The sequence below is a fragment of the Bombina bombina genome, chromosome 4 (genome assembly GCF_027579735.1).
Source record: "Bombina bombina isolate aBomBom1 chromosome 4, aBomBom1.pri, whole genome shotgun sequence".
NCBI lineage: Eukaryota > Metazoa > Chordata > Amphibia > Anura > Bombinatoridae > Bombina > Bombina bombina.
In genome coordinates, this window is record NC_069502.1 from 881,220,310 (window position 1) to 881,232,419 (window position 12,110).

At 40.0% G+C, this 12,110-nt stretch overlaps 2 protein-coding genes across 2 annotated transcripts in view; one reads left to right on the forward strand and one right to left on the reverse strand.

The window, feature by feature from the left end:
• The window catches only part of LOC128657425 (oocyte zinc finger protein XlCOF6.1-like), a 95,631-nt gene that overhangs the window by 4,999 nt on the left and 78,522 nt on the right, over positions 1–12,110 (forward strand). The window lies entirely within an intron of this gene.
• On the reverse strand, positions 965–2,254 carry LOC128657426 (NIF3-like protein 1). Its single transcript, XM_053711778.1, has one exon. The coding sequence runs from the start codon at positions 2,228–2,230 to the stop codon at positions 1,118–1,120; it is 1,113 nt and encodes a 370-aa protein (XP_053567753.1). The 5' UTR covers positions 2,231–2,254; the 3' UTR covers positions 965–1,117.

A 12,110-nucleotide genomic window follows, 5' to 3' on the forward strand; every position in this document is an offset into this window, starting at 1 on the left:
AATGTGGCATTAACAGGTCCAGATTTCTAATGAGGCAGAGTAGGCCGCCGGTAGCAGAAAACAAGGAGGATGCGCACTGTATAGTACGCTCTGTGCCTATGGGCGCCCGAAATGTAAATCCGGCCCTGGGCACTAAGGGATTAACATGGTAAAATACTGGTTTATACGGCATACATGGGGTTATGGAAGCGTAATGGATGTGAAGGAGCCCAAACCATAGCTTAAGTAATATAACTGTAAAGTGAATAAGTAGAAACTCACTACTTACTTGAAAATGGAAGCCCTCAGCACAAACAAATTGTATATTTGTTTTTAAAATTTAATAACACGAGGTGCAAATTGGGCGGGGTTTCATAAACTATATGCGCAATATCTCCGAAACCAAACCAGCACAAACATTTGCCTTTGCGGCACAAATCAGCACAAACACAGCACAAACTAATGGTAGAATCATTTATAAACTTTAATAACATGGGGTGCAAAGTGGGCGGGGTTTGATTAAAAAATAATGCGCAACATTTCCTCAACCAAACCGGCACACACTTTTGTTTTTGCAGCACAAATCAGCACAAACGCAACACAAACAAATAGTATATTTGTTTTTGAAATGTAATAACATGGGGTGCAAAGTGGGCGGAGTTTCAGCAAATATAATGCGCCATATTTTCTAAACCAAATTGGCACAAACGTTCGTTTTTGCAGCACTCATCAACACAAATGCAGCACAATGCACTATATTTTCTAAACCAAACCGGCACAAACGTTTGTTTTTGCAGCACTCATCAGCACAAATGCAGCACAAACAAATAGTATATTTGTTTTTGAATTGTAATAACATGGGGTGCAAAGTGGGTGGAGTTTCAGCAAATATAATGCGCTATATTTTCTAAACCAAATTGGCACAAACGTTTGTTTTTGCAGCACTCATCAACACAAATGCAGCACAATGCACTATATTTTCTTTTTTTTTTTTTTTTTTTTTTCAGAGGATACGATAAAGCTTTGTTTCAGACAGAGTGCGACAGATAAACAACATTCTCATATCTACACAAATATTTGTAGATTACATACACAAGTTATAAAGAGAATTCCTCTTCTACGGTCGTCAATCTATTGTCTACACCACCTGCAGGGGGTCTTGGTCTTTCTGTGACACCAGAACTTGCACCTTTCTATCCAGCTTTTCCTCAATCTGCCCCCGAAGTTCCTGCAGATATCCACGCTCAGAATTACTGTGCTCACAAAGAATCACACTGCGCCCCTCAGATACTGCGTCAAGGACATCGTGGTGAGACATCTCACCTGTGAGATAGAGATCAGCAGGAACCCCACTTAGAATGCTGCTCCCTGACCCTGCGCAGACAGCCATAACACTCACAAGGGATTCTAAGGTTTTGCCCCGTCCTAATGCCAGGTGCGGCAGGCCCAGGTGCTGCTTGGCACGCTCTAGTGCTGTTGCTATAGATATGGGTTCGGGCAGTGTGCAGAGACGCCCCATCCCTGTATCCGACATAGGAGGCTTCTGTAAGGCGAGGAGCTCCACGTTTCGATACACCTGCTCATCCTCTGCCAGTATGGGAAGCACCTGCAGCAAAGCTTTCTGGGAGCAGCTTAGGCTTATGCGGGACCCATCCTTTCCATCCTGTCTGACTGGGTAAAACCGCACAGAGACATCCTGTAGGGATTTCAGTCTGGACATGACAGTATGAGAGGGGTCACAGCTAAACTCCAAGAGATGCCCAAAACCACCCGGGTGTGAGAGAGATGAGGAAGGGCAGAGCGGGATGGAAACACAAGTACCAAGTGCCCTCCCCAGCCAGTCATTGATCCCATTGGGCAGAGCATCACAGGCCGTGTGTGGGGAGTATATAGCGAGCCGATTCTCCAAAGCTTTGACCATTAGCCTCTCCTTCCATCCTGTCCAGGTGAGACGTTTCAGGGCTTTGAAGATGGGTGGGTGATAAGAGAGGACCATGTTGGCCCCCAGCTGTAGGGCCTCTTCTAGCACATCCTCAGTCAAGTCATTCGTTAGCAGAAGCTTCTGTACCTGGTGAGGGGGACTGGGCTCCACTAGAAGACCAACGTTATCCCAGCTCTCCGCCAGTGCTGGGGGTGTCAAAGCATTTAAACGGGAGATTACACTACAGAGGTCCATGATTTTACGGCTCTGGGTTAACCAACTGAGAGATATTGGATGGCAGAGGAACCTCAGGGGCAAATCTAGCAACATCTAACAGAAGCAAACGAGGGCCTGGGAGACTCTCTCTATGCTAAAAGTTGTCTGCTACAAACAAGCAAGTCATAGCGCACTATATTTTCTAAACCAAACCGGCACAAACGTTTGTTTTTCTGGAACAAATCATCACAAACGCAGCACAAACAAATGGTATATTTGTTTTTAAAATTTAATAACATGCTGTGCAAAGTGGGCGGAGTTTCAGTAAAAAATAATGCACAATATCTCCTAAACCAAACCGGCACAAACGTTAGTTTTTTCAGCACAAACAAATGGTATATTTGTATTCAGATTTTACAAACATGGGGTGCCAACTTCACAAACGTCTTGCGCAGCAGTTACGGGCATATTTCTTTTACTACGTACGCATTTTTTCCATAGGATTACATCGAAAAAATTTGAGTGTACTAAAAGAAATATGCCAGTAACTGCTGTGCTGCACAAGAACTGACGTAGAAGCACTGCGCGTTCAATGTAATCTAGCCCCTAGTCTTTGATAACAATTTTTTTATAGATAATGGTCTTGGGTTTCTTTCTGTTTTCCATCAGGTGGACCCCAGGGCTAGAGTGGTCATGCCTCAGCCAACACCAGAGAGGTTGGGGGTCACTTAGATGTGGTCAAGCTGCATTTTGTGATGTCACATAACCCCACCCCTGCTTTGTTGAGCATTACCAGCAGCAAATGTTGGTAGGCATGCTATTAACACCAAGATGACCTGAGATGTTTGTGCATTCTATCATCGTTTAGCTAGCACTAAAATGATTACTAAGCCATGTCTGTGAATAAATGAGCTGCCTTATGACAATTCAATCACAACAAATAAAAAATGACTACTAATGGTAACCTTGACATTTTTAGGGCTGTTATTGTAAGTACCAAACACTTTTGCTGTTATGCACTTGTGAAAAGAAGTCACCCATCATGAACATAACACCCAATTCTATGCACATATTTTTATAAATACATGATTTATTTATTGTTATACAAACATGCACACATTTATATGCATATCCACGCTCATACACAAATAAAACAAAAGAAGTTCATTTCTTCCTTGCATATAAATATCCTAAAGTATTAACTTCCATATCTCTTACATCAAGATACTTATTATAAATAAATACTTATTATAATAAAATCAGCAATATTAAATGTGATAATAGGAGATTTTATAGAACACAATACTAAAGAATGTATTTCTTCTGTTATAGGACAAGTGTATACTATAAAATAATCCCATAAAGTGTAAAATAACCTTCCATTCCCTGCTTCCTACACCCTGGTGGTATGCGGGGGGTGCAGTTTGTCACTGCTGAATGTCTCTTGGTCTTCTGCAGAGCTTTGGGGCGGGGTTATAATAACGTCTCTCACAGGCCAAATGGACACAGTGCATGCAAAACCACTGACTGGTCTGTGCATGGACATGTGCTTCTGCATGCTACTGAAAACCTCTTGCATGATAGATCTAACGAAAAAAATAGTTGATCTAAACTGATCTAACGTACATCTATCAAAATCAATCAAATTTGGTCCAGATTTCAGTTGAGGGGGAGCTAGCCCAGTGATCACCCCTCCCCTACACACAAACTAGGATTGTGAATACCGCCTCTTGCGTGATAGATCTAACGAAAAAAAATAGTTGATCTTACCTGATCTAACGTACATCTATCAAAATCAATAAAATTTGGTCCAGATTTCAGTTGAGGGGGGCTAGCCCAGTGATCACCTCTCCCCCGCACACAAACTAGGATTGTGAATATCACCTCTTGTGTGATAGATCTAACGAAAAAAAACTGTTGATCTAACCTGATCTAATGTATATCTATCAAAATCAATCAAATTTGGTCCAGATTACAGTTGAGGGGGGGCTAGCCCAGTGATCACCCCTCCTATACACACAAAATAGGGTTGTGAATACCACCTCTTGCGTGATAGATCTATTGAAAAAAACAGTTGATCTTCTGATCTTACGTATATCTATCAAAATCAATAAAATTTGGTCCAGAATTCAGTTGAGGGGGGGCTTGCCCAGTGATCACCTCTCCCCCGCACAGAAATTAGGATTGTGAAGATCGCCTCTTGCTTGATAGATCTAACGAAAAAAACTGTTGATCTAACGTATATCTATCAAAATCAATAACATTTTGTCCAGATTTCAGTTGAGGGGGGCAAGCCCCCCCTCATTAAAAATGCAATATCTCAGTAATTAGACTAGATCTAACAAAACTTTTGGCTGATCAAACCTGATCTAACGTGGAGCTATCATAATCAGTAACTTTTTGTCAACATTTTTGTTGAGGGGGGCTGGCTACGGGTTAGACCCCCCTGAAAAAGATTGTTAATATTTCATATTTTAGAGTAGATCGAACGAAAAAAACAGTTGATCTAACCTGATCTAACAAATGGAATGATTGTTTGTTAAAAATTTTAATATGGGGGGGCTAACCCGGGTGAGGTCATGTTTTCACCTATGGGAAATCTATTCTAAGGCTATCTGTAAATCGGTCGCAGCGGTTCATCTGCTGCCTCCCTTTACAGATCGACATTATACTCCTCTACCTTTACCTCTGCTGATCTGTTTCAGTACTGGTTTGGCTGTCTGCTATATGCGGATGGGTGTCTTCTGCTAAGTATATATAATTTTTTAAAGACACTCTCAGCTATGTTTGGCACTTTATCTTATAAAGTTTTTTAAATATATATTGTATATATTTGCCATGAGTCAGGTCTGTGTATTTCCCTTTGCATTCTAACAGTTTCAGCATGGAAATTATGTTTATGGGAGTTTTTAAGCTTACCTGGGGTTCCAGTTAGTTGTAACTTATTAGTTGTAACTTCAACCACTCTATAGTATTATATATCTGTATATAAGGTACTGGGATGGGGGCTGTGTGTGTGTAAGACAGAGGGGACCTCTCTAATATTAATATATATATATATATATATATATAGTACTGGGAAAAGGGGGCTGTGTGTGTAAAGCCGAGGGAACCTCTCTAAAATATTATACTGTATATCTATATATAAGGTACTGGGAAAGGGGGCTTTGCAGGCATGAGGCAGAGGGAACCTCTTTATAATATTATATATCGGTATATAAAGGTATTGGGAAGGGGATGTGTTTGCATGAGATAGAAGGAATCTTTCTGTAATATTATATATCTACATATTAAAGTGAATGTAAACTTTGATGAATGTGTGCCCGGTTTTTAAAAATCCTATTAAAAACAGGGGCACTTTCATTCATCAAAGTTTACATTTCAGCAGTTTGGTTAAAATACCTTTTCTTCTTGACAACCGGAGCAGCGATTCCCCTTCCTGCCGCACGTCTCTTCATAGGTCAGAAATTAAGAATCCAGCTTCCTCCAATTACGGCATGGCCTCAGGCAATGTTCGCTCTTGGGGGGAAGCCGTGATTGGAGGAAGCCTGATTTTTAATTTCTGATGTAAAAAGAGAAGCGCGGCAGGCAGGGGAATCGCTGCTCCGACTGTCAAGAAGAAAAGGTAACTATTTTAACCAAACTGCTGAAATGTAAACTTTGATGAATGAAAGTGCCCCTGTTTTTAATAGGATTTTTAAAAACCGGGCACACATTCGTCAAAGTTTACATTCACTTTAAGCACAAATAATGTGTGTGGATAACTCACACAAGAAATTAATTTATAACAAAAATATGCAAATAGTTAGAAACTGCTTCACCACAGGGGTGGTAAAGTGATGGTAAACTTTACATGTTTTAAAATCATTTGTAAGCTTAGAGGAATGTGGCTGCACCTCACTGACGAGGCCCATAGGAGGCCGAAACGATCGTCTGGGGTTGTCATGTTCCTTGTTCAGAGGAGAATTGCCTGGTATTTCGGGGCTGGACTGACCTTACTTGGCGGGATCAGACTGATATATTTCAGGAAAGTTTTCTTCTGTGAAAAGCACACTGGTCTAAAAGAGGCTGCTTCCGGGTGGTAAATCGCCATAGAACAAGCCACTGAGCTGTTGTTCGTTCCTGGTAGAGCGCTTCTCTCTTTGTATGTTTTAAAATCAGGTCCGGAATCTAAGCAATATTTTATAGGTACTTTAATTGATCACTTCCAAAAAAAGATGCGCGGTAATTTACGTTTTAATCTAGCTGCGCCATTTTAATACCCTTCACTCTGGCCGCCCACTTCAAATTTCATATATTTTGTTAGCTAATGGTTTTAATTGTTCTCCAATTGTAGCCATACATCCTCCTTTTTTTTTTTTTTTTTTTTTTTTTTTAAACCTAGAGCGTGGATTAGAGAACAATTTCATACCGTTAGCTCACAAAAAAATATGCGTTTGAAGTTGGCAGATGGAGCGTGGGGTGTTAGAATGGCACTGCTTGATTAAAAAGTAGTTTACCATCAGTTTAAATGGCTCTGAACTAAAAATCTGTATCTAGTAACATAAAATGTCTTGTTAGAACAGTTTATTTACTGATTTGTTTTATTGAGGTTAGGATAGATTCAAAGCATAGCAGGCACATCAAAAAGTAATCACAAATCAAGATTAGCAACAGAGATATACAATGCACGCAAATATTACAGTGTCAAAGTTATGTAATAAACATTGCCTAAATAGCTATTTAATTAGAAGATAAACCTTAATTTTTCTAATAAAATATATCCCCTTTAAAAATGATGAACTATGATGTTAAATTATTTCCCCTAATGATAATTAGACGCCACTCTTGAACCTCCAAAAGAGAACTATGACACAAAGGTGAATTTCAGGGGAGAAGAAAAAAAAAACTAAAACAAAAGGGCCACTCTTGGACCCAAAATATATTATGAAATAAGAAGAGTTTTTAACATCAAGAAAACATTGTAGAAATGTAGTGACTGAACTAGTCTTATATCCCAAGGCAGAACGTGCTGTGATCTGAGACGTCATCACAGAAAAAGCACCATGGGGCATATTTATCAAGCTCCGAATGGAGCTTGATGCCCCGTGTTTCTGACGAGCCTGAAGGCTCGCCAGAAACAGCAGTTATGAAGCAGCGGTCACAAAGACGGCTGCTCCATAAACTGTCCGCCTGCTCTGAGCAGGCAGACAGACAACGCCAGAAATCAACCCGATCAAGTACGGCCGCGAGTCTGCAGCTGGCGGCGTTGCACCAGCAGCTCTTGTGAGCTGCTGGTGCAATGCTGAATACGGCGAGCGTATTGCTCGCCGTATTCAGCAAGGTCTGGCGGACCTGATCCGCACTGTCGGATCAGGTCCGCCAGACTTTCATAAATAGGGGCCCATGTTTGCAGAAAAAATGGGACACATGCAGGAACTGTTAGCATTTTCACTTTGCAGCTATCAGGCTGTTCTCTTTAAACAGCGCTTTGCTCTGGATGCACTGTGTATGTTTTCCTTAACACAGTGCAGCCAGAGTGAAGCACTGTTTGAAGAGAACAGTCAAATATGGGCCATCTCTGCAAAGCAGCAGCACATTGATTGAAGACTGTCTCTCAGGTATATGTTTCAACCCCACTCCCTAGCCTTTTCCACTCTGCAAAGCTGTGACTTTTTTGAGCAATGGATCTTTTAATTGCTACATTTTACCTTATAATTATGTGATGTTAGACCAAGAGCAAAGGAAAAAGATTTAATCGAGATATTTTAAAAAGTGATCATTTCTTTTTTACTTAGCAGCTAATTTACAATATAATTTCCAACTGCTGCAAAATATTATAAAACTTTAAAAATTTATTTATTCTCTAGATTATCAGCACATTACTATTGAGCTGGTGCATTAGTGTAACTGCCTTATTTAAAATTTAATTTCATAACGACCTGCAAAAATATCTCATTGCAGAAAGTGGGGTCTTATAGAAAAATGCAATATAATTGGAAATAGCAATAAATAAATTGTGAATAGGTGCTGTAATGAGCATCACAACAGGCTATTTTCTTTCATGTAATTAGCAAGAGTCCATGAGCTAGTGACGTATGGGATATACATTCCTACCAGGAGGGGCAAAGTTTCCCAAACCTCAAAATGCCTATAAATACACCCCTCACCACACCCACAAATCAGTTTTACAAACTTTGCCTCCTATGGAGGTGGTGAAGTAAGTTTGTGCTAGATTCTACGTTGATATGCGCTCCGCAGCAGGTTGGAGCCCGGTTTTCCTCTCAGCGTGCAGTGAATGTCAGAGGGATGTGAGGAGAGTATTGCCTATTTGAATGCAGTGATCTCCTTCTACGGGGTCTATTTCATAGGTTCTCTGTTATCGGTCGTAGAGATTCATCTCTTACCTCCCTTTTCAGATCGACGATATACTCTTATATATACCATTTGGTTTGGCTTTCTACTACATGTAGATGAGTGTCCTGGGGTAAGTAAGTCTTATTTTCTGTGACACTCTAAGCTATGGTTGGGCACTTTTATATAAAGTTCTAAATATATGTATTCAAACATTTATTTGCCTTGACTCAGGATGTTCAACGTTCCTTATTTCAGACAGTCAGTTTCATATTTGGGATAATGCATATGAATAAATCATTTTTTTCTTACCTTAAAAATTTGACTTTTCCCTGTGGGCGTCTTTTTTGGCGCTAAAAAAATATGGGCGTCACTATTGTCTCCACATTATTTAAGTCTCATTATTTTGTGCTTCTGGTTGCTAGAAGCTTATTCACTGGCATTTTTTTCCCATTCCTGAAACTGTCATTTAAGGAATTTGATCAATTTTGCTTTATATGTTGTTTTTTCTATTACATATTGCAAGATGTCCCACGTTGAAGCTGAGTCAGAAGATACTTCTGGAAAATCGCTGCCTGGTGCTGGAGCTACCAAAGCTAAGTGTATCTGCTGTAAACTTTTGGTATCTGTTCCTTCAGCTATTGTTTGTACTGTTTGTCATGACAAACTTGCTAATGCAGATAATATTTCCTTTAGTACTGTTACATTACCTGTTGCTGTTCCGTCAACATCTAATATTCAGAGTGTTCCTGATAACATAAGAGATTTTGTTTCTAAATCCATTAAGAAGGCTATGTCTGTTATTCCTCCTTCTAGTAAACGTAAAAAGTCTTTTAAAACTTCTCATTTTTCAGATGAATTTTTAAATGAACATCATCATTCTGATACTGATATTGGTTCTTCTGATTCAGAGGATTCTGTCTCAGAGGTTGATGCTGATAAATCTTCATATTTATTTAGAATGGAATTTATTCGTTCTTTACTTAAAGAAGTCCTAATTGCATTAGAAATTGAGGATTCTAGTCCTCTTGATACTAAAATCTAAACGTTTAGATAAGGTTTTTAAATCTCCTGTAGTTATTCCAGAAGTTTTTCCTGTCCCTGGTGCTATTTCTGAAGTAATTTCCAGGGAATGGAATAATTTGGGTAATTCTTTTACTCCTTCTAAACGTTTTAAGCAATTATATCCTGTGCCATCTGACAGATTAGAATTTTGGGACAAAATCCCTAAGGTTGATGGGGCTGTCTCTACTCTTGCTAAGCGTACTACTATTCCTACGGCAGATGGTACTTCCTTTAAGGATCCTTTAGATAGGAGAATTGAATCCTTTCTAAGAAAAGCTTACTTGTGTTCAGGTAATCTTCTTAGACCCGCTATATCTTTAGCGGATGTTGCTGCAGCTTCAACTCTTTGGTTAGAAGCTTTAGCGCAACAAGTAACAGATCATAATTCTCATAGCATTATTATTCTTCTACAACATGCTAATAATTTTATTTGTGATGCCATCTTTGATATTATTAGAGTTGATGTCAGGTATATGTCTCTAGCTATTTTAGCTAGAAGAGCTTTATGGCTTAAAACTTGGAATGCTGATATGTCTTCTAAGTCTACTCTGCTTTCCCTTTCTTTCCAGGGTAATACATTATTTGGTTCTCAGTTGGATTCTATTATCTCAACTGTTACTGGAGGGAAAGGAACTTTTTTACCACAGGATAAAAAATCTAAAGGTAAATTTAGGTCTAATAATCGTTTACGTTCCTTTCGTCACAACAAGGAACAAAAGCCTGATCCTTCATCCTCAGGAGCGGTATCAGTTTGGAAACCATCTCCAGTCTGGAATAAATCCAAGCCTTTTAGAAAACCAAAGCCAGCTCCCAAGTCCACATGAAGGTGCGGCCCTCATTCCAGCTCAGCTGGTAGGGGGCAGATAACGTTTTTTCAAAGAAATTTAATTCAATTCCGTTCACAATCTCTGGATTCAGAACATTGTTTCAGAAGGGTACAGAATTGGCTTCAAGATAAGGCCTCCTGCAAAGAGATTTTTTCTTTCCCGTGTCCCAGTAAACCTAGCGAAGGGTCAAGCATTTCTGAAATGTGTTTCAGATCTAGAGTTGGCTGGAGTAATTATGCCAGTTCCAGTTCTGGAACAGGGGCTGGGGTTTTATTCAAATCTCTTCATTGTACCAAAGAAGGAGAATTCCTTCAGAACAGTTCTGGATCTAAAAATATTGAATCGTTATGTAAGGATACCAACATTCAAGATGGTAAACTATAAGGACTATCCTGCCTTTTGTTCAGCAAGAGCATTATATGTCCACAATAGATTTACAGGATGCATATCTGCATATTCCGATTCATCCAGATCACTTTCAGTTTCTGAGATTCTCTTTCCTAGACAAGCATTACCAGTTTGTGGCTCTACCGTTTGGCCTAGCTACAGCTCCAAGAATTTTTACAAAGGTTCTCGGTGCCCTTCTGTCTGTAATCATAGAACAGGGTATTGTGGTATTTCCTTATTTGGACGATATCTTGGTACTTGCTCAGTCTTCACATTTAGCAGAATCTCATACGAATCGACTTGTGTTGTTTCTTCAAGATCATGGTTGGAGGATCAATTTACCAAAAAGTTCATTGATTCCTCAGACAAGGGTAACCTTTTTAGGTTTCCAGATAGATTCAGTGTCCATGACTCTGTCACTAACGGACAAGAGACGTCTAAAATTGATATCAGCTTGTCGAAACCTTCAGTCACAATCATTCCCTTCGGTAGCTTTATGCATGGAAATTCTAGGTCTTATGACTACAGCATCGGACGCGATCCCCTTTGCTCGTTTTCACATGCGACCTCTTCAGCTCTGTATGCTGAACCAGTGGTGCAGGGATTACACAAAGATATCTCAATTAATATCTTTAACACCGATTGTACGACACTCTCTGATGTGGTGGACAGATCACCATCGTTTAGTTCAGGGGGCTTCTTTTGTTCTTCCGACCTGGACTGTAATTTCAACAGATGCAAGTCTGACAGGTTGGGGAGCTGTTTGGGGGTCTCTGACAGCACAAGGGGTTTGGGAATCTCAGGAGGTGAGATTACAGATCAATATTTTGGAACTCTGTGCAATTTTCAAAGCTCTTCAGTCATGGCCTCTTCTAAAGAGAGAATCGTTCATTTGTTTTCAGACAGACAATGTCACAACTGTGGCATACATCAATCATCAAGGAGGGACTCACAGTCCTCTGGCTATGAAGGAAGTATCTCGAATTCTGGTATGGGTGGAATCCAGCTCCTGTCTAGTTTCTGCGGTTCATATCCCAGGTATAGACAATTGGGAAGCGGATTATCTCAGCCGCCAAACGTTACATCCGGGCGAATGGTCTCTTCACCCAGAAGTATTTCTTCAGATTGTTCAAATGTGGGGACTTCCAGAAATAGATCTGATGGCCTCTCATCTAAACAAGAAACTTCCCAGGTATCTGTCCAGATCCAAGGATCCTCAAGCGGAAGCAGTGGATGCATTGTCACTTCCTTGGAAGTATCATCCTGCCTATATCTTTCCGCCTCTAGTTCTTCTTCCAAGAGTAATCTCCAAGATTCTGAAGGAATGCTCGTTTGTTCTGCTGGTAGCTCCAGCATGGCCTCACAGGTTTTGGTATGCGGAT